Source organism: Pseudophryne corroboree, chromosome 6 (genome assembly GCF_028390025.1).
Source record: "Pseudophryne corroboree isolate aPseCor3 chromosome 6, aPseCor3.hap2, whole genome shotgun sequence".
Taxonomy (NCBI): domain Eukaryota; kingdom Metazoa; phylum Chordata; class Amphibia; order Anura; family Myobatrachidae; genus Pseudophryne; species Pseudophryne corroboree.
Genome location: NC_086449.1, coordinates 313,709,579 through 313,733,513, shown reverse-complemented (window position 1 = coordinate 313,733,513; position 23,935 = coordinate 313,709,579). Strand labels below are relative to the sequence as shown.

Below are 23,935 nucleotides of genomic sequence, written 5' to 3'. Positions count from 1 at the left end.
GTATGCATCACTGCATCTTGTATAAGCGTCATTGGTACAGGGTCCGTTACGTGTGAAAGCATCACTACTGTAGGGGGCGCTACGTGTGTAAGTCCCACTAATACAGGGAGCATTATGTGTGTAAGCATTATGTGCGCTGTCCCTTTGTAAAGTATGGGAGGGCCCAAATTTATAGTTTGCAGGGGGGGCGCCGAACACCCTAGCACCGGGCTTAAGCGTAACTATAAATTTTGCTCGCCCCTGCCAACAAAAGTTTTTGTCTCTCCCCCCACACACAACCCCCTCCTCCATGGCTTTTTGGTAAAACAAACAGGTCCTTTTCTAGCAATTTGGCTCTGAGTGTGAGCAGTTAAAAATGCACCCCACCCCATAGACATTTTAAAAATAAAGAATTTGTGCACGCCATAGCCATGCATGCATCCAGACATTGTCTACCACAGGAGAAAGAATTATGTGATTCATGCCCCTTACATTTTTTGTAATTTTTCCTCCTTATAGTGGTGCCCCTCACACATTATGCAACACACCGTAATACCCATTTTACATTATGAAACACACCGTAATGCCCATTATACAATACACCTTAATGGCCATTAAACATTATGCCACACACCATAATGCTGATTAAACAATATGCCACAAACAGTTATGCCCCTAACACCATTTTATGCCCCACACACAATAATGCCCCACAGTAAGGCTAATTACTTTCAGAGAAGAAAAATGTATATAGTATATTGCGCTTGATGTGCTGCACAGCACATCAAGCGCAATATACTATATACATTTTTCTTCTCTGTTTTTAGTGTCTCTGAGGATCTAGCTAATCCTCTAGTATATGCAGCTGGTGTTTAATTAAATATATACTTGTCGACTTGCGCCGGGGGTTGTGGTGATATTCACCTCTAAATAATAACTACTTTTAAATTACCTGCTCGTTGTCAGGGGTTTCATGCTGTGGGTTGCAAGCTCGTTGCCAGGGGTTTCATGCTCTGGGTTTCATGCTCATTGCCAGTGGTTTCATGCTCATTGCCAGGGGTTCCATGCTCATTGCCACGGGTTTCATGCTCATTGTCAGGGGTTTCATGCTCTGGGTTCCATGCTCGTTGCCAGGGGTTTCAAGCTCATTGTCAGGGGTTTCACGGCAGAAGATTTAGCTTTCTGCATCTTCTGCTGGTGGCACCAGCGTTCCCAGCACTTCCGGGTGATGCTATACCACTCCGTTTCCCTGACAGATGCTAGAGGTCAAGTAGGGCCTCTAGCATCTGTCTCCTTCCAGGCAGTGGCCATTTTTGGAGGGATATTTTCAGTATATTACAAGATTACATGCGGATGGCTAGACCGCATGTAATCTGCATAAACACTTGTGGGAGCATCAGCACCTGTACCCCCAAGCCACTATGGGGTCTTCGGGGGCTGAGGCTACACCACTGACCTGCCAGAGCCTGGCAGGAAGTGAGGTCTTTTACTATACATGTTGGGAGATTCCCGATTCCCTGAAGTCCCTCTGGTTATATTTGTTATGCTGATTTAACATGTTTTGTTTCACTCCTGAAAGTTGTCACTCCAATCTTTCTACACTACATCTGTATATGGTGTCAGAAGTTGGTAGACATAGCTCAAGGTCTCCATTGCTTTGATACCCCATCTTTGATGAAAACATTGCTGACAACTGGCACACATCAGAAAGGAATGGAAAGCATACTGCATTTCCAGACTAGCAGACAAATCCAAAAAGGTACAAGCAAATATTTCACTATATCTGACTGGTGCAGAGGTAGTAGATAAAGCAGAAATGTTTATCTATGACAAAATGGAGGATAATGAGGACCCTGAAGTGCTGCTAAAATTATTTGAAAATAAAAATATATGTTTACATGTAAAGAATAACAATGGGCAGCCATATATTTATTACCACAAAGCATAGGCATGATGAAAATGTGCAATCATACATGTCAGCATTAATGCTACTGGCCAAAAAATGTGATTTTGGCATCATCACCAGAGACAGAATTGTTTGTGGTATTCATAATGATGCTGTTCAACCACAGTTGTTAAGAGGGGAAAAAAAATGGACTTTCACATTTGCATGCTTAATGAATAAAGGACTTAAGGAGGGATGCAGAAGGATATAGCATACAGAACACAACACCCCAATACAGGTAATGCCATAACTGTGTTGATCACCACCAATCTGAGCAGCAAAAATGCTCAGACTTTAATAAATGCTGTAACTGCTGCAATCAATGGAACCACTTTGAAAAGTGCTGCATCAGTTGCAATTCGCTGTGGGGGTCATTCCGAGTTGTTAGCTCTGTAAAAATCTTCGCATCGCAGCGATTTTCCGCTTAATGCGCATGCGCAATGTCCGCACTGCGACTGCGCCAAGTAAATTTGCTATGCAGTTAGGATTTTTACTCACGGCTTTTTCTTCGCTCAGGCGATCGTAGTGTGATTGACAGGAAGTGGGTGTTACTGGGCGGAAACAGGCCGTTTTATGGGCGTGTGGGGAAAAACGCTACCGTTTCCGGAAAAAACGCAGGAGTGGCCGGAGAAACGGAGGAGTGTCTGGGCGAACGCTGGGTGTGTTTGTGACGTCAAACCAGGAACGACAAGCACTGAACTGATCGCAGATGCCGAGTAAGTCTGGAGCTACTCAGAAACTGCTACGAGATGTGTAATCGCAATATTGCAAATCTTTCGTTCGCAATTTTAAGATGCTAAGATTCACTCCCAGTAGGCGGCGGCTTAGCATGAGCAAATCTGCTAAAATCCGCTTGCGAGCGAACAACTCGGAATGACCCCCTATGTTTTTAGCTGCAGCTTACTCGGGCCACCGAAACCGGACACCTTGGCTCAGTAAGTCTGCTCAGACAATGCAGACTTGGACCTTTCATGCATTCAAACACTGCAGCATGCCAATCATGCAATGGCTGACGGGCTGCAAGCGATATCATAAGACCCATTCTGCACATGAGCCTGCACAGCCCCACAACCATTAGATTTGTATGTAAACCACCGAGTTTAGGGCCAAATTCAGAGCTGATCGTAGATGTGCTAAATGATCGGTTTCACAGGCATGTGGGGGGACGCCCAGCACAGGGCCAGTCCGCCCCGCATGTCTGGCTCTGCCCCCCTCCCCGCACAGGTACAAAAGCATTGCACGGCGGCGGTGCTTTTGTACCTGACGAGTAGCTCCCTGCTAGCGCAGCTCCTGCATGCTGGCAGGCCGCTATTCGCCGCGTACTGGGTCGCATTGTCTGCATGTGATGTCACTCAGCCACCATGGCCCGCCCCCCCAACAGCGTTCTAACGTCGTTGGCATGCCCCTTCTCACCCCGCAACCGCCTCTGCCTGTCATTGACAGGCAGAGGCGATTGCACCAGTAAGATGCATATAGCATCTCACTGGGCTCCCAGGGAGCAAAAACGCGCAGTGCGGCCGCTGTGCGTGCGCACTCCACAAAGTAATTCAGATTGCGATTGCTGCAGCGATGCAGTCTGAATTATCCCCTTATGTACAAAGCTAAATCAGGTCCTGAGCCAGTATCAGAATCTGCCAATACGATTTATTGTGAAAGTGTAAATTTGGTCGCTGAAAAGGGAGAAATCTTTACCAGCCTCTGTGTCAAGCACAACAGAAACATACTGAAAATAAAAATTGACACTGGTGCCAAATGCAATGTCATGTCAAAGACCCCTCAGTACATAACAAACCTACAGGCACTAGTTGAACAGACAGATTCTGTAAACCTTGTGGTGTATGGTAGTCAAACCATTAAAACCATACAGTATGCACGACCACACTATGTATGGAACATTCTACACACAATACCCCATAATGACAACATGAAAAAAGTTTTTTTGAGATTTTTGAAAATTTATTAAAAATGAAAAACTAAGAAATCACATATACATAAGTTTTCACAGCCTTTGCTCAGTACTTTTTTGATGCACCTTTGGCAGAAATTACAGCCTCAAGTCTTTTTGAATATGATGCCACAAGCTTGGCACACCTATCTTTGGGAAGTTTCGCCCGTTCCTCTTTGCAGCACCTCTCAATCTCCATCAGGTTGGATGGGAAGCATCGGTGCACAGCCATTTTCAGATCTCTCCAGAGATGTTCAATCGGATATTAAGTCTGTGCTCTGGCTGGGTCACTCAAGGACATTCACAGAGTTGACCTGAAGGCACTCCTTTGATATCTTGTCTGTGTGCTTAGGGCCATTGTCCTGCTGAAAGATGAGAGTCCTTCAGGCGCATTTTGGAAAACTCCAGGCAGGATTCCATGTGCTTTTTACTAAGGAGTGGCTTCCGTCTGGCTATTCTACCATACAGGCCTGATTGGTGGATTGCTGCAGAGATGGTTGTCCTTCTGGAAGGTTCTCCTCTCTCCACAGGGGAATGCTGTTGCTCTGACAGAGTGACCATCAGGTTCTTCATCACCTCCCTGACTAGGGACCTTCTTCCTCGATCACTCAGTTTAGACGGCCGGCAAGCTTTAGGAAGAGTGCTGGTGGTTCCGAACTTCTTCCATTTACAGATGATGGAGGCCACTGTGCTCATTGGGACCTTCAAAGCAGCAGATATTTTTCTGTACCCTTCCCCAGATTTGTGCCTCGAGACAATCCTGTCTCAGAGGTCTACAGACAATTCCTTTGACTTCATGCTTGGTTTGTGCTCAGACATGCACTGTCAAGTGTGGGACCTTATATAGACAGGTGTGTGCCTTTCTAAATCATGTCCAATCAACTGAATTTACCACAGGTGGACTCCAATTAAGCTGTAGGAAAATCTCAAGGATGATCAGTAGACAGGATGCACCTGAACTCAATTTTGAGCTTCATGGCAAAGGCTGTGAATACTTATGTACATGTGATAACTTAGTTTTTTATTTGTAATAAATTTGCAAAAATCACAAAAAACTTTTTTCACGTTGTCATTATGGGGTATTGTTTGTAGAATTTTGAGGGAAAAAATGAATTTAATTCATTTCGGACTAAGGCTGTAACATAACAAAATGTGGAAAAAGTGAAGCGCTGTGAATGCTTTCCGGATGCACTGTAAGAAGCTGAAATTTAACATTGGTACTCTTCAGGTGGGAAATAGGAAAACTCCGTGAGTAGAATATTAATAAACCTTCCCTAAGGAGATGAAAAGGGGGGTTGACATAATGACTTCATTACCAAAGCATGGCTTGCGTTGCGTGAATGATAATGGCAAAATGGACATTCAGATCAGGGTGTAAAATGTAATAAACTACAAAAATAGTCCTGTCACTTTTTACCGTATCTGCTACTGGTGCTCCTCGGGTAACGCCAAGAACCATGGATTAATATTTACTTACATTAAGACATCTCAAATTTACATCTCTATAGATTTACCAACTTTTTAACACTCATTTATATGTACAACCGTGAAAATCAGAACTCCTGTGCGAAGAACGGGTAGAACAGCTAGTTCTGATATAAAGATATTGCAAATTAATTCAGTTCTCATAAAAAAAACCTTAGATTAGTAGCAGTACATAATGCAATATGCATATTTATCCTGGGAGGTGGATAACCATTTGCTACCAAACACCGAAAAACGGACAAAAATGGTGAATCAGACAACTTGGTTAAATGGATTTTATTTAGTCAATTTATCTGAACTGTTCAGTTTTTGTCAGTTTTCCGGCATTTCGGAGCATACATTACCAGGTTTTCATCCAACCAGCCAGAATGGGAATAAATCTTTAGGTGTGCGGCCAGTCTAATTCAAACTTACATTTGCACCACACGTATTGTTATAATGTCTAATTTGTTCTCATCCTTTTTTTATTGAAAGCGGAATTTGTAATGCCACACCAGTTAATGATGATGTTGTCAACTATTGGTACTATTGGTATTGGTATTATTCCTTATTTCCACATTTTAGTAACATATTATTACATAATGCATGCGACTGTAACTTAACAACATATTGTTCTGCAAATGTGTCTCAACAGATGTAACTTGACATTTTATTCCAATGTATTGACCCTCATTTAACTATAGTACAAATCAGTAAAGTAATGGGACAACAGGGCTGTGTTTATTTTAAGCATCGTACATTTTAAGAATTTATATACACTAGCTTATAAAAGCATTAATATGCACATGATTTATACCATGTGTCTTAATAGAGCAACTAAAATTGTTGAAATGTATAAAAATCAGCTCAGAGTTGTTGCTAAAATATGACCCTTTTACGTGACTAAAACGTTCTGTTCAGGCATCCCCAGGAAAGCGGACGTATTGTATTGTCACACAATTCTACGTGTTGGTGTACTAAGCTCCAGTCCACAGGTACCCCCACCAACAAGACTAATTTTCTGCATTTCTTTTCTCATTCACATGTAAGTTGATCTCTTTTGCTGGGTCAGTTTTATATCACCCATTTCCTCAGGTGATAATACTGAAAACATGACCTGTTGGGAATACTTGAGTACTGGAGTTAAGAACCATTGGTGCAAAAGAAACAATGTATCGCAGTGCTTTTCAATCCTCAAGTTTCCCACCTGGTCACGTTTTGAGGATTTCTGTGGGAGCAGGTGGGATAATTTCTGACCCAGCAAAATAGGTGAATTCACTTGCGCATAATTCAAGAAAACCACAAAACATGACCTGTTGGGGGAACTTGAGAACTGGAATTGAGAACTCTTGATGTAACGGGTACAAGAGCATAAAGTTAATTTCTTTGTGCCTTCAGTTTCAGGTCTACTATAAGACCACATTACTGATCCTAGTTTAGACCTACACTGTATACTGTACTAAGAAAACATACTAGCTTTGTACTTTGTTTATACAATCCAGATCATGCAATAACCCTTCTGTTGCCTGGACTTAGTTTAAAGCTAAGTTTTTTGTATACAGTTCCATCTCTAGTGCTATATACTATGTCACATTCATCCAAACTGTCCTCTTCAGCATCAGATCCCTTTCTGTGAACAATGCTATCCTCGTGATAGTAAGACACCGCCTGGGAACTGCCTCTTAACCTTTCATAGTTCTGTTTCCAGCACAACATCTTCTTGGATTTGATCTGCCAAATGCTAAATACTGCAACTGCAATGACCAGAAGCAAAAAAAGCATAACAGGAGTTGCAGCAGAATAATGAGAGATTGATGGAGAGAAGTTGGTTCCAAGCTTCAAGTTCTTCAGAACGACTTGCTCGGCTTCAAGCTGTAGGTGCTTTATGCACAGCACTACAAGACAATGGGAAGAGATGGTGATGAGCAATGTTTCTTTCAAAACCCTTTTTTACTATTTTTAAGCATCCCATGCATGCATCTTACATACAGTAAGTACATAATTCCAATAGTAACATACTATATAATGAGTCTGTCATATTTCATACCTCCCAACATGACCCTCTGCAGGAGGGACACAATGCTCTGCTTCTGGACTTGTCTCTTAATCTATGATTGCCCTCACCTGTGTTGAACAGGTGAATGGATAAGAAAGGTGTTTCAGCACAGGTGATGGCAATCATAGATTAAGAGGGAAGTCCAGGAGCAGAACATTCTTTCCCTCCTGGAGAGGGTCATGTTGGGAGGTATGATATTATTTGAGGTGAAATTACTGAATGTGACAAAGAAAGCAAAGTATATAATGTGACTACCACACATATGAAATACTTTAGTACCATTTCCCTTTAAGTCAATGCAAGCCTCAAGAAATTAGCTGCAGACAATCAAGGTCAATTGTAAATTGAGTGGAAAGTATGCCTGTCCAATCTTACCTCTAAATACTTTTACTGTGTCATGTGATTGGCCATAAAACATTAGTGAATCATCGCACACCAGGAGAGTGTTCCACTCACTGTCACCTCTCCTGCTACTTTAGAACAAGTCCTGCTGGCACACAGTGTTAGGCAGCTGCTTTGTGTTTACTCTCGGGTGCTAGGCAGACTTGTATTTTCAGATGTGTCACAATGTTCTTACACCAAGCAGAATGAGCAACATATTACATTACATGTAGTAAATATACCATACTTGCCTACCTGACCCTCCCCATGAGGGAGAAAATGCTCTGTTCCTGGACTTTCCTGGTAATGTATGATTGCCATCACCTGTGGTGAAACACCTTTCTTATCAATTAACTAGCTCACCACAGGTGATGGCAATCATACATTACCAGGAAAGTCCAGGAACAGAGCATTTTCTCCCTCATGGAGAGGGTCAGGTAGGCAAGTATGAAATATACATGAATGTGCAGTACCAACCACTTTTATGGTGCTGGGTGACAAGACAGCCCACATTACAGACTTACAGATGTTTTCATCCAGCTATAATACTTTGTTTCATTCCCATCACCTGAGTTTGGCCTCATTCCATTTTATTACATGAATATTAATGAGCTGGTAGCCATAACTGTATATATCATTTTATATATTTGGGCAGAGAGAGAGGGGGGATTCTCGTTTTTTTGGGGGGCACTCTTATAACAAATTGTATGAAGATAAATTTAAAATTTTACTTTTATTAACTATATGTTAACAATATTCAGTCACTGACAAGAACAAAGACAAGACATAAACATAAAACCTAAATTACTACACACAAAAATGTGTGTGAGGTACTTGTACAATGACAAAGTTTCACAATTTCAATAAGCTAAGTGAAATATTTATTAGAAATAACGGATACAAATACCCATTTTTTTATCGAACAAATAAGAGTAATGCTGTAGTATAAATACTCAGTTATAGCCAGTGCAGTTCATAGAATTAAACGGGTGATACTGAGCGATTTGCAGTATAGAAACATCCAATGCGCGATCTTGCAAAGTACTGCATAAGTAATATTGCGTAATTGTAGCATACCAATTTTCATATATTGTCACATAAAACGACAAAATCAGCATTTACGGTCATTTTCAGTGCATGTATCTGCTGATGGCTTGTGCAAAAACATGGAATCTGAGTCGTTACTGCTGTGTCTGCGTAGCCATAGACCAACTCTTAACCCTGATGTGCCTCGTTTTTGCATATACAGTAAGTCGCTAATCTGTACGCAATTGCAAATGAGTTTGCTTTGCATTTGGTGGGTGTCTCTTTTCATTTCAGGGTGGCAGCTTCGCAATTACAATTGCATTTTTGCATACAAACATGATCTAGACCCCATGTTCCAGTCATTCTGATTTCTAGTCCCTGTGCCTTGGATTTATTGGGGTAAATTCAGAGTTAATCGCAGCGGCAAATTTGTTAGCAGTTGGGCAAAACCAGGGGGGTAATTCCAAGTTGATCGCAGCAGGAAATTTTTTAGCAGTTGGGCAAAACCATGTGCACTGCAGGTGGGGCAGATATAACATTTGCAGAGAGAGTTAGATTTGGGTGGGTTATATTGTTTCTGTGCAGGGTAAATACTGGCTGCTTTATTTTTACACTGCAATTTAGATTTCAGTTTGAACACAACACACCCCACCCAAATCTAACTCTCTCTGCACATGTTGTATCTGCCTCCCCTGCAGTGCACATGGTTTTGCCCAACTGCTAACAAATTTGCTTCTGCGATCAACTCTGAATTACGGGGGTCATTCCGAGTTGATCACACACAGCAACTTTTTGCTGCTTGTGCAATCAACTAGACGCCGCCTATGGGGGAGTGTATTTTAGCATAGCAGGGCTGCGATCGCATGTGCAACCCTGCAATGCTAATAAAGTTTTGTGTAAAACAAGACTAGCCCTGCAGTTACTTACCCTGTGCGATGGATCCAGCAATGAAGGTCCTGGAATTGACGTCAGACATCCGCCCTTCAAACACCTGGACACACCTGCATTCAGATCTCCACGACCGGAAAATGGTGAGTTGACGCCCCGGAACGCCTTCCTCCTGTCAATCTTCTTGCAGTCGCCGCTGCGACCGCTTTCTTCATACGCGGCATCGCTGCCCAGCGCACAACGAATCGCCTGCACAATGCGGCCTCCGCGCATGTGCAGTTCTGACCTGTTCACACCGCTGCGATGAACCGCAGCGTGCAAACGGGTCGGAATGACCCCCAAGGCCCATTGTTAACTAGCATTCTGTTCATGAAGCTGCATCCTGCTGGACCTTTCTGAATCTTTCTGTCTGATCAAGACCCTGGCTGTTCCTGTTCCTGATTCCTGAATTGGGTAGCTGCAATATTCTCTTACCTTTTCAGTCTGCATTTCAGTTTTGTTCATTCTACTATCCAACCACACCCAGAATTTGTTTATTTACCCTGCACATCAAGATTATGTTTCTGTTAACCCTGCATTGCCTGGACTATGTGTTTTTTTTTTACCATAAAACAGTATAAATTTTGACTATACTCCAGACTCCACACCAGTCACAGGTATTACAACTATCCAGTTATCATAACAAAATGACTAGACAAACCTAAAAGAAGTTTGCTAGAGATTGTTCAATTGTTTCTTTAGCTGTACCATTGTTCATACAGATTCCATATTTTGTTTTGTTTGCTGAAGCCATGTGTTAGGTTCCTGGTGCTCAGAACAAGGGAGATGTTATGAAGTGAGTCCAGAGCACCAGGACGTAATGCTGGGAAAGGGGAATGGAAAGGGAATAGCCCCTGGCGCCCTATCTCCGTTGTCTCGCCCGTGCTGTCAGTACACTCTTGCGAGACTATGGTTGCTTGAGCCCATGGCAGCCGCGTTTGAAGGGCGGATTACGTCTGCCCAACTTCGATGCCCCCTCAGGTCTTAATGAGAGACAAAGAGTGAACCGAGACAGGGTGATAACAAGGGTCCCTCTAACTAAACAACAAGGCCAGGGGCTACTAACAAACCTAAAACCAAAGTATGTGCGGCTTGCTGCCAAAGGAAAAGAACAACAAAGGAAATGCTGACCACACGCCGACACAATACTTTTGTGTACCGGCGGTAACAGCATAAGCAGAACCCTCTGCAAAACACCAGTGACAGAAATAATAACGGAATACAGCGGCCTAGGCCGACGGACGCGGCAGAGCCGCTACTCACGGAACCGGTACGAATACTGGCAAACGGACAGGAACCCCCAATGCTGCCGACACAGACTCTCAGAACTGGAGGACAGGCAGAATCCCAAACGACAGACCGGTGGACACCAAGAAGCCAGAAACTCGACCAGGCATAGGCAAAGCCACAGGACTTCTGGACAGGAACGCTTCACGGCAGGACACGGGATCAGACACAGGAATCGACACAGGGACTGACACAGGAATCGACACAGGAAGCAGCTCGACAGACACTGCTTCACAGGAGCTCAGGAACCGGCAGGAACAAGCTCAGAACTCAAGCAGACTGGAAACCTAGAAATATCACCAGCGTCTGTGAATTGCACACAGCCAGCATATAACAGAGAGGCCTAATTAATTATGTCATGCAGCTGCCCTGTTGCATGACTCCAAACTGACAAGATGCAATTAGCAGCCAGGTGAGGCTGAACACATGGGAACAGACTGCAATTACACAGACTGACTACTGACAGCAAACAATAATCCTCTAAACCAGAGCAAGGGAAATCCTGGCCTGCAAGAGAACTATAAACATAAAATAGGAATGAACCACTACCTGTGGTTCATAACAGTATCCTCTCCTTAAGGGAGAGCTCCAAGCACCCCATGACACCCACGGGGAACATAAACAGAAGTATAACATAAAATACCTAACCAACATGCAAAACAGGAATGAGCCACAGCCGTGGCTCATAACAGTACCCCCCTACCCCTTGAGGAGGGGTCAAAGGACCCCAAAATACAGACTATCCAAAACAAGGGATACAAAAAAAAAACCTGACACACTGGTCTAACAGACAAGAAAACAGAAACAAGCTGTAACAACAGCTTGTAACAGTGCCCTCCCCTTGACGGTGGCCACTGGACACAAGACAAGGAAAAAAAAATCTTTTTTTTTTTTTTTTTTTTATCAAGGCAAGAGTCAAAAATTATTTATTTTTCTTCTTCTTTTTACAAAGCTCTTTAGGTCTGACCAAGGTAATTCCCCAAACATTGTCTGAACTGATGGTACCACCCAGCAAGGCTGCGTTCAAATCAGAGATAGGTTTCTTACCCTTGGGAGCTGAACTTTCAGGCAAAGTACTCCTATTAGTAGAAGAAGTCAGAAAAGCACATCCTGCAGTCAAAACAACGGGCTGAGAGTAGAGATGAGCGGGTTCGGTTCCTCTGAATCCGAACCCGCCCGAACTTCAGGTTTTTTTACACGGGTCCGAGCAGGCTCGGATCTTCCCGCCTTGCTCGGCTAACCCGAGCGCGCCCGAACGTCATCATCACGCTGTCGGATTCTCGCGAGGCTCGGATTCTATCGCGAGACTCGGATTCTATATAAGGAGCCGCGCGTCGCCGCCATTTTCACACGTGCATTGAGAGTCATAGGGAGAGGACGTGGCTGGCGTCCTCTCCGTTTAGAGAAGAGAGAGACACAGTATTTTGGGGAGCATTATTAGGAGGAGTACTACTATACTGTATACTACTATACTACTTGCTGAAGTGATATTTATAGATTAGATAGTGTGACTGTAAGTGTATTATCTGACTTGTGGGGGAGACACTGACAGTGGGGAGCAGTTAGAGTCTGAGAGCAGGACTCAGGAGTACATATAACGTACAGTGCACACTTTTGCTGCCAGAGTCAGTGCCACACTGCCATTGTTGTGACCACACTGACCACCAGTATAATAATATATTTTGTGATTGTCTGCTTAGGCCTCGGAGTACTAGTTGCAAGTTGCAACGTGACCTGAAGTGACCACCAGTTTAATAATCAATCACCACCAGTTTAATATATATATATATATATATATAATTGTATATAATATATATATATATATATAATATTGTATACCACCTACCCGTGGTTTTTTTTTTTTCATTCTTCTTTATACATACTACTATAGTAGCTTACTGTAGCAGTCTGCGGTGCTGTGCTGACCTGACAGTGTCCAGCAGGTCCGTCATCAGTCATTACATAATAAATATATATGGTACCTGTCCGGCTGCAGTACTAGTGATATTATATTGATTTCATCTCATTATCAATAATTTATCATCCAGTCTAGACTCTATATTAGCAGCAGACACAGTACGTTAGTCCACGGCTGTAGCTACCTCTGTGTCGGCACTCGGCAGTCCATCCATAATTGTATACCACCTACCCGTGGTTTTTTTTTCTTTCTTCTTTGTACATACTACTATAGTATAGTAGCTTACTGTAGCAGTCTGCGGTGCTGCTGAGCTGACAGTGTCCAGCAGGTCCATCATCAGTCATCATTACATAATAAATATATTATCTACCTGTCCGGCTGCAGTACTAGTGATATTATATATAAATACATATATATATTGATTTCATCTCATTATCAATCATCCAGTCTATATTAGCAGCAGACACAGTACGTTAGTCCACGGCTGTAGCTACCTCTGTGTCGGCACTCGGCAGTCCATCCATAATTGTATACCACCTACCCGTGGTTTTTTTTTTTCTTTCTTCTTTGTACATACTACTATAGTATAGTAGCTTACTGTAGCAGTCTGCGGTGCTGCTGAGCTGACAGTGTCCAGCAGGTCCGTCATCAGTCATCATTACCTAATAAATATATTATCTACCTGTCCGGCTGCAGTACTAGTGATATTATATATACATACATATATATATATTGATTTCATCTCATTATCAATCATCCAGTCTATATTAGCAGCAGACACAGTACGGTAGTCCACGGCTGTAGCTACCTCTGTGTCGGCACTCGGCAGTCCATCCATAATTGTATACCACCTACCCGTGGTTTTTTTTTTTCTTTCTTCTTTGTACATACTACTATAGTATAGTAGCTTACTGTAGCAGTCTGCGGTGCTGCTGAGCTGACAGTGTCCAGCAGGTCCGTCATCAGTCATCATTACCTAATAAATATATTATCTACCTGTCCGGCTGCAGTACTAGTGATATTATATATACATACATATATATATTGATTTCATCTCATTATCAATCATCCAGTCTATATTAGCAGCAGACACAGTACGTTAGTCCACGGCTGTAGCTACCTCTGTGTCGGCACTCGGCAGTCCATCCATAATTGTATACCACCTACCCGTGGTTTTTTTTTTCTTTCTTCTTTGTACATACTACTATAGTATAGTAGCTTACTGTAGCAGTCTGCGGTGCTGCTGAGCTGACAGTGTCCAGCAGGTCCGTCATCAGTCATCATTACCTAATAAATATATTATCTACCTGTCCGGCTGCAGTACTAGTGATATTATATATACATACATATATATATATTGATTTCATCTCATTATCATCCAGTCTATATTAGCAGCAGACACAGTACGGTAGTCCACGGCTGTAGCTACCTCTGTGTTGGCACTCGGCAGTCCATCCATAAGTATACTAGTATCCATCCATCTCCATTGTTTACCTGAGGTGCCTTTTAGTTGTGCCTATTAAAATATGGAGAACAAAAATGTTGAGGTTCCAAAATTAGGGAAAGATCAAGATCCACTTCCACCTCGTGCTGAAGCTGCTGCCACTAGTCATGGCCGAGACGATGAAATGCCAGCAACGTCGTCTGCCAAGGCCGATGCCCAATGTCATAGTACAGAGCATGTCAAATCCAAAACACCAAATATCAGTAAAAAAAGGACTCCAAAACCTAAAATAAAATTGTCGGAGGAGAAGCGTAAACTTGCCAATATGCCATTCACCACACGGAGTGGCAAGGAACGGCTGAGGCCCTGGCCTATGTTCATGGCTAGTGGTTCAGCTTCACATGAGGATGGAAGCACTCAGCCTCTCGCTATAAAACTGAAAAGACTCAAGCTGGCAAAAGCACCGCAAAGAACTGTGCGTTCTTCGAAATCCCAAATCCACAAGGAGAGTCCAATTGTGTCGGTTGCGATGCCTGACCTTCCCAACACTGGACGTGAAGAGCATGCGCCTTCCACCATTTGCATGCCCCCTGCAAGTGCTGGAAGGAGCACCCGCAGTCCAGTTCCTGATAGTCAGATTGAAGATGTCAGTGTTGAAGTACACCAGGATGAGGAGGATATGGGTGTTGCTGGCGCTGGGGAGGAAATTGACCAGGAGGATTCTGATGGTGAGGTGGTTTGTTTAAGTCAGGCACCCGGGGAGACACCTGTTGTCCGTGGGAGGAATATGGCCGTTGACATGCCTGGTGAAAATACCAAAAAAATCAGCTCTTCAGTGTGGAGGTATTTCAACAGAAAAGCGGACAACAGGTGTCAAGCCGTGTGTTGCCTTTGTCAAGCTGTAATAAGTAGGGGTAAGGACGTTAACCACCTCGGAACATCCTCCCTTATACGTCACCTGCAGCGCATTCATAATAAGTCAGTGACAAGTTCAAAAACTTTGGGTGACAGCGGAAGCAGTCCACTGACCAGTAAATCCCTTCCTCTTGTAACCAAGCTCACGCAAACCACCCCACCAACTCCCTCAGTGTCAATTTCCTCCTTCCCCAGGAATGCCAATAGTCCTGCAGGCCATGTCACTGGCAATTCTGACGATTCCTCTCCTGCCTGGGATTCCTCAGATGCATCCTTGCGTGTAACGCCTACTGCTGCTGGCGCTGCTGTTGTTGCTGCTGGGAGTCGATGGTCATCCCAGAGGGGAAGTCGGAAGACCACTTGTACTACTTCCAGTAAGCAATTGACTGTCCAACAGTCCTTTGCGAGGAAGATGAAATATCACAGCAGTCATCCTGCTGCAAAGCGGATAACTGAGGCCTTGACAACTATGTTGGTGTTAGACGTGCGTCCGGTATCCGCCGTTAGTTCACAGGGAACTACACAATTTCTTGAGGTAGTGTGCCCCCGTTACCAAATACCATCTAGGTTCCACTTCTCTAGGCAGGCGATACCGAAAATGTACACAGACCTCAGAAAAAGACTCACCAGTGTCCTAAAAAATGCAGCTGTACCCAATGTCCACTTAACCACGGACATGTGGACAAGTGGAGCAGGGCAGGGTCAGGACTATATGACTGTGACAGCCCACTGGGTAGATGTATGGACTCCCGCCGCAAGAACAGCAGCGGCGGCACCAGTAGCAGCATCTCGCAAACGCCAACTCTTTCCTACGCAGGCTACGCTTTGTATCACCGCTTTCCAGAATACGCACACAGCTGAAAACCTCTTACGGCAACTGAGGAAGATCATCGCGGAATGGCTTACCCCAATTGGACTCTCCTGTGGATTTGTGGCATCGGACAACGCCAGCAATATTGTGTGTGCATTAAATATGGGCAAATTCCAGCACGTCCCATGTTTTGCACATACCTTGAATTTGGTGGTGCAGAATTTTTTAAAAAACGACAGGGGCGTGCAAGAGATGCTGTCGGTGGCCAGAAGAATTGCGGGACACTTTCGGCGTACAGGCACCACGTACAGAAGACTGGAGCACCACCAAAAACTACTGAACCTGCCCTGCCATCATCTGAAGCAAGAAGTGGTAACGAGGTGGAATTCAACCCTCTATATGCTTCAGAGGTTGGAGGAGCAGCAAAAGGCCATTCAAGCCTATACAATTGAGCACGATATAGGAGGTGGAATGCACCTGTCTCAAGCGCAGTGGAGAATGATTTCAACGTTGTGCAAGGTTCTGATGCCCTTTGAACTTGCCACACGTGAAGTCAGTTCAGACACTGCCAGCCTGAGTCAGGTCATTCCCCTCATCAGGCTTTTGCAGAAGAAGCTGGAGACATTGAAGGAGGAGCTAACACGGAGCGATTCCGCTAGGCATGTGGGACTTGTGGATGGAGCCCTTAATTCGCTTAACAAGGATTCACGGGTGGTCAATCTGTTGAAATCAGAGCACTACATTTTGGCCACCGTGCTCGATCCTAGATTTAAAGCCTACCTTGGATCTCTCTTTCCGGCAGACACAAGTCTGCTGGGGTTGAAAGACCTGCTGGTGAGAAAATTGTCAAGTCAAGCGGAACGCGACCTGTCAACATCTCCTCCTTCACATTCTCCCGCAACTGGGGGTGCGAGGAAAAGGCTCAGAATTCCGAGCCCACCCGCTGGCGGTGATGCAGGGCAGTCTGGAGCGACTGCTGATGCTGACATCTGGTCCGGACTGAAGGACCTGACAACGATTACGGACATGTCGTCTACTGTCACTGCATATGATTCTCTCACCATTGAAAGAATGGTGGAGGATTATATGAGTGACCGCATCCAAGTAGGCACGTCACACAGTCCGTACTTATACTGGCAGGAAAAAGAGGCAATTTGGAGGCCCTTGCACAAACTGGCTTTATTCTACCTAAGTTGCCCTCCCACAAGTGTGTACTCCGAAAGAGTGTTTAGTGCCGCCGCTCACCTTGTCAGCAATCGGCGTACGAGGTTACATCCAGAAAATGTGGAGAAGATGATGTTCATTAAAATGAATTATAATCAATTCCTCCGTGGAGACATTGACCAGCAGCAATTGCCTCCACAAAGTACACAGGGAGCTGAGATGGTGGATTCCAGTGGGGACGAATTGATAATCTGTGAGGAGGGGGATGTACACGGTGATATATCGGAGGATGATGATGAGGTGGACATCTTGCCTCTGTAGAGCCAGTTTGTGCAAGGAGAGATTAATTGCTTCTTTTTTGGTGGGGGTCCAAACCAACCCGTCATTTCAGTCACAGTCGTGTGGCAGACCCTGTCACTGAAATGATGGGTTGGTTAAAGTGTGCATGTCCTGTTTATACAACATAAGGGTGGGTGGGAGGGCCCAAGGACAATTCCATCTTGCACCTCTTTTTTCTTTAATTTTTCTTTGCGTCATGTGCTGTTTGTGGAATGTTTTTTGGAAGGGCCATCCTGCGTGACACTGCAGTGCCACTCCTAGATGGGCCCGGTGTTTGTGTCGGCCACTAGGGTCGCTTATCTTACTCACACAGCTACCTCATTGCGCCTCTTTTTTTCTTTGCGTCATGTGCTGTTTGGGGAGGGTTTTTTGGAAGGGCCATCCTGCGTGACACTGCAGTGCCACTCCTAGATGGGCCCGGTGTTTGTGTCGGCCACTAGGGTCGCTTATCTTACTCACACAGCTACCTCATTGCGCCTCTTTTTTTCTTTGCGTCATGTGCTGTTTGGGGAGGGTTTTTTGGAAGGGCCATCCTGCGTGACACTGCAGTGCCACTCCTAGATGGGCCCGGTGTTTGTGTCGGCCACTAGGGTCGCTTATCTTACTCACACAGCTACCTCATTGCGCCTCTTTTTTTCTTTGCGTCATGTGCTGTTTGGGGAGTGTTTTTTGGAAGGGCCATCCTGCGTGACACTGCAGTGCCACTCCTAGATGGGCCCGGTGTTTGTGTCGGCCACTAGGGTCGCTTATCTTACTCACACAGCTACCTCATTGCGCCTCTTTTTTTCTTTGCTTCATGTGCTGTTTGGGGAGGGTTTTTTGGAAGGGCCATCCTGCGTGACACTGCAGTGCCACTCCTAGATGGGCCCGGTGTTTGTGTCGGCCACTAGGGTCGCTTATCTTACTCACACAGCTACCTCATTGCGCCTCTTTTTTTCTTTGCGTCATGTGCTGTTTGGGGAGTGTTTTTTGGAAGGGCCATCCTGCGTGACACTGCAGTGCCACTCCTAGATGGGCACGGTGTTTGTGTTGGCCACTAGGGTCGCTTAGCTTAGTCATCCAGCGACCTAGGTGCAAATTATAGGACTAAAAATAATATTGTGAGGTGTGAGGTATTCAGAATAGACTGAAAATGAGTGGAAATTATGGTTTTTGAGGTTAATAATACTTTGGGATCAAAATGACCCCCAAATTCTATGATTTAAGCTGTTTTTTAGTGTTTTTTGAAAAAAACACCCGAATCCAAAACACACCCGAATCCGACAAAAAAAATTCGGTGAGGTTTTGCCAAAACGCGGTCGAACCCAAAACACGGCCGCGGAACCTAACCCAAAACCAAAACACAAAACCCGAAAAATTTCAAGTGCACATCTCTAGCTGAGAGTCTTGTGCCGAGTTTACAGTATTTGGTGGACTCTCAGCAGACAAGACGGGTGACTTAGAGGAACCTGAACCAATTTCTTTGGAACCATATCTTTTAATAATTGCATCACTGAATGCTGGGGGATCCTGAAGAATGGGATCTTCAGCTTTCATTAGGCTGGTCGCCCACTCAAAAGGCTCTCCTCTAAAAGAATAAATCAGATAGAGCACAAGGTTTTCTGAAGTGATGCCCAGAAATGGTCTAGACAACATAATAATGTAATAGTATTTGTAAAGCGCCAGAAATTGGGCTAAGTCCCCATCAAAGATTATGGATGTTGAGATATCAACAGAGTCAGGATCTGTTTCCTTCCCATCTGACTGACTGGAGTGCTTTGCTAGGACCTGGTCACTATTGACCTTACTCGAGGCTGAGACTCTCTGAACCCCACCCGGGGCAGTGACTTTCTGAACCCCACACGGGGCAGTGACTTTCTGAACCCAACCCGGGGCAGTGACTTTCTGAACCCCACCCGGGGCATTGACTTTCTGAACCCCACCCGGGGCAGTGGCCTCCGGGAACCCCACTGGGGCAGTGGCCTCCGGGAATCCCGCTGGGGCAGTGGCCTCCGGGAACCCCGCTGGGGTCAGCACCTCGGATTCTTTTACTGGGACCGAGCCGTCGGCCTCCCCCACAGGGACCGAGCCATCTCCCTCCCTCACTGGGACCGAGCCATCGGCTTCCCTCACTGGGAGTGAGCCATTGGCCTCCCTCTCTGAGTCGATAATTATCGAAACTTCTCCTGGGACTATGACTTCCGGGACTTTTGCTGAAGCTATAACCTTCAGAACCTCCACAAATGCTATGCCTCTTAAGTTCTTTCCTGGGGAAGCGACCTCTAGACCCTTCTTTGAGGCTGCGTCTCTCGAGACCCCACTAGGGGATATTACTTCAAAGATCCCTTCTGGGGTTTTGCTTCTCGAGTTCCCTTCTAGAACTATGGTTTTAGACACCTTCTCTGGAGTTGCGCTCTTCAAGTCCCTACCTGGGGTAACAGCTTCTGAGACCCCTTCTGGTATGGAAACCTGAGCTATAATATTTGATGTCCCTCTATAAGCTAGAGCATCGGGTACCGCTCCAACGCTCTGGGCATCGGGTACCGTTCCAGCACTCTGGGCATCGGGCACCGCTCCAGCACTTTGGGCATCGGGCACCGCTCCAGCACTCTGGGCATTGGGTACTGCACCAAGATCCTGAGCATCGGGCACCTCTCCAGGACCCTGGGCAACGGGCACCACTCCAGGACCCTGGGCAACGGGCACCACTCCAGGACCCTGGGCAACGGGCACCACTCCAGGACCCTTGGCAACGGGCACCACTCCAGGAACCTGGGCAACGGGCACCACTCCAGGAACCTGGGCAACGGGCACCACTCCAGGACCCTGGGCAACGAGCACCACTCCAGGACCCTGGGCATCGGGCACCACTCCAGGAACCTGGGCATCGGGCACCACTCCAGGAACCTGGGCATCGGGCACCACTACAGGGGCTTGCAACTCTGCTTCAACAGGAACCTCAAGAGAGGAGAGAAACATTCTCTTTTGATTACTGAATCTATAATGGGGCTCCCTTGCCCAAGGACCCCAATTATAGGACAGAGAGCTTTTTAGTGTGGGTTGTGTGACAAGTACCTCTGCCACAGTAGAGACAGGAGTAGGTCTTGTATCCTGACTCAACTTGGCCAGAGGGCAAGACTCGTCACCACACTTTGGCTTGCGCAACTCACAGGTCTGCAGATAGTGGCCTAAACCCCCACAATATAGGCATAAGTTTAAGTTTCTGCGACGCAGACGCTCCTCTTCTGAGAGCCTGGGCCGCAGAAGACTTTTAAACCTTTTCTCTTCAATTAAACCAGAGGATTCTCTTGTCACCATACTGTGAACAAGAGTCTCTTTAGAGATAGATGTACTCTCAACGACTTCTGGCAAGATGGGCAAGATTTTAGTCAGAAGGTTTTGCAGTTGCTTTAAGGATTGCTGCAAAACTTCTAGTCGCTCTGGCCTCAAAGCACTGAAAGCAGAGTTCAGGGCTGAGAGAGATGCCTGCAGGGCTTTCATAGTAGACATAGGAGGATTTAAAACTAGACAAGACAAGACAAGGCAAGACAAGACAAGGCAAGACTAGACAAGGCAAGACTAGACAAGGCAAGACTGAATTTTTTTATTTTTTTATTTTTTTTAAAAACACTGGACTGGATACTAACACCGGACTGGATTCTAAACACCGGACTGGATTCTAAACACCGGACTGGATTCCAAACACCGGACTGGATTCTAAACACCGGACTGGATTCTGCACACTGAATTCTAGACAGGACTGGATTCTAGACTAGACTCTGGACTGGGCCAAAAAAGAAAAAAGTTTTATTTCTTTTTTGTGGTATGGCTGGTGATAATGTTAGGTTCCTGGTGCTCAGAACAAGGGAGATGTTATGAAGTGAGTCCAGAGCACCAGGACGTAATGCTGGGAAAGGGGAATGGAAAGGGAATAGCCCCTGGTGCCCTATCTCCGTTGTCTCGCCCATGCTGTCAGTACACTCTTGCGAGACTATGGTTGCTTGAGCCCATGGCAGCCGCATTTGAAGGGCGGATTACTTCTGCCCAACTTCGATGCCCCCTCAGGTCTTAATGAGAGACAAAGAGTGAACCGAGACAGGGTGATAACAAGGGACCCTCTAACTAAACAACAAGGCCAGGGGCTACTAACAAACCTAAAACCAAAGTATGTGCGGCTCGCCGCCAACGGAAAAGAACAACAAAGGAAATGCTGACCACACGCCGACACAATACTTTTGTGTACCGGCGGTGACAGCATAAGCAGAACCCTCTGCAAAACACCAGTGACAGAAATAATAACGGAATACAGCGGCCTAGGCCGACGGACGCGGCAGAGCCGCTACTCACGGAACCGGTACGAATACTGGCAAACGGACAGGAACCTCCAATGCTGCCGACACAGACTCTCAGAACTGGAGGACAGGCAGAATCCCAAACGACAGACCGGTGGACACCAAGAAGCCAGAAACTCGACCAGGCATAAGCAAAGCCACAGGACTTCTGGACAGGAACGCTTCACGGCAGGACACGGGATCAGACACAGGAATCGACACAGGGACTGACAAAGGAATCGACACAGGAAGCAGCTCGACAGACACTGCTTCACAGGAGCTCAGGAACCGGCAGGAACAAGCTCAGAACTCAAGCAGACTGGAAACCTAGAAATATCACCAGCGTCTGTGAATTGCACACAGCCAGCATATAACAGAGAGGCCTAATTAATTATGTCATGCAGCTGCCCTGTTGCATGACTCCAAACTGACAAGATGCAATTAGCAGCCAGGTGAGGCTGAACACATGGGAACAGACTGCAATTACACAGACTGACTACTGACAGCAAACAATAATCCTCTAAACCAGAGCAAGGGAAATCCTGGCCTGCAAGAGAACTATAAATATAAAATAGGAATGAACCACTACCTGTGGTTCATAACAGTATCCTCTCCTTAAGGGAGAGCTCCAAGCACCCCATGACACCCACGGGGAACATAAACAGAAGTATAACATAAAATACCTAACCGACATGCAAAACAGGAATGAGCCACAGCCGTGGCTCATAACACCATGACTGCCTCTAAAAAGTATTTATTTATCTGCAGTTTCTTATAGAGCAGCATATTCCGTTACACTTTATAATTGGGGAAAAAAACAGTGACAAGACAAACTGGGTAATAACAGACAGACATAGAGGTAGGAGGGCCCTGCTCGCAAGCTTACAATCTATAAGGAAATGGGAAGGATACACAAGGATAGCCACTATCTATAGTATAGCGGTCTCACCAGATTGCAAAGTCAGCCCTGATGGGATGTAATTAGAACTGAATGCTCGTAAAGGTTATGTGGGCGGTTCCAGTATTTTATAGGCTTGCCTGTAGAGGTGAGTTTACAGGGAACGCTTGAAAGTTTGGAGGCTAGAGGAGAGTCTTATTGTGCGTGGGTGCTGCCCAAGGAAAGTCCTGCAGTTGTGAATGGGAGCAAGTAATCCACGTGGATGAGAGACGCAAATCTTGTGCAAAGCGGAGACGTCGAGTTGGGATATATTTTGAGATAAGCTAAGAGATATATGTTTGTGTAATTTGCTTAATAGCTTTATATGTGGGTTGAAGTATTTTATTGTAGAATATGGGCAACCAATGGAGAGACTGACAAAGTGGATCAGCAGACAATTGTTACATCTCTTGTGTCTGGCCTGCAGTATCTCTGTGCTGTCACAACTGAGGGCCTGAGCTGACGGGAGGCAGCCTCAGTTGTAGGGGCTGAGATGTACCGGAACCTGGGAGGTTGTATCAGACCCCTGGACATGTAAGTAACATGAATAATAACTGCCCGAAGGCGTGACCACGACAACTTGGATAAAAGTCAATGATGTTTATTATGACAACTCCGCAACACAGCAGCAGTAAAAGAAAACGTAAAAGTCAGCAAAGAATAAATACAGTTCCTGGGTACTACAGGATGGCAGGAGCCACAGGGCACTGGTAGTGTGAGATAGTTCTTATAATCTTCTAGATGGAAAGTCCTTACCAGGCCCGACTGTAGCAATGGAGATAACCCAGGATTGTACCAGCTGGTGTTCCAGGAAAAGCTGGGTTGCTGAAGATAAAACGGCTGCTGTGGATACTGGCTGGAACCAGACTGTTGTTAGCACGGAGTGGATACTGGCTGGAACCAGTTAAATAATAAATGAACTTGGGAGCGATGAAATATGAACTGAAATGTAGAACTTGAGAGCGGAGAAATAATAATACCGGTGGAGAGTGGTAAAGTGTAGAAAGGACACCGGCCCTTTAAGAGAAGCTGTACTCTGCTGGAAGCTGAGCTGGAAGCAGGTAATGTTGTAGCTGGAAACAGATGA

The 23,935-nt window shown here is 45.3% G+C and overlaps 1 protein-coding gene across 1 annotated transcript in view; it reads right to left on the bottom strand.

Annotated features, from left to right (window-relative positions):
• Positions 1 to 5,505: 5,505 nt before the first annotated feature.
• LOC134932131 (proprotein convertase subtilisin/kexin type 5-like) overlaps positions 5,506 to 23,935 on the bottom strand; it is a 420,509-nt gene continuing 402,079 nt past the window's right edge. The window contains exon 16 of the mRNA XM_063926251.1: positions 5,506 to 7,228. Within this exon, the coding sequence (XP_063782321.1) occupies positions 6,837 to 7,228 (392 nt within the window). The 3' untranslated portion in view covers positions 5,506 to 6,836. The remainder of the gene's footprint in view (positions 7,229 to 23,935) is intronic.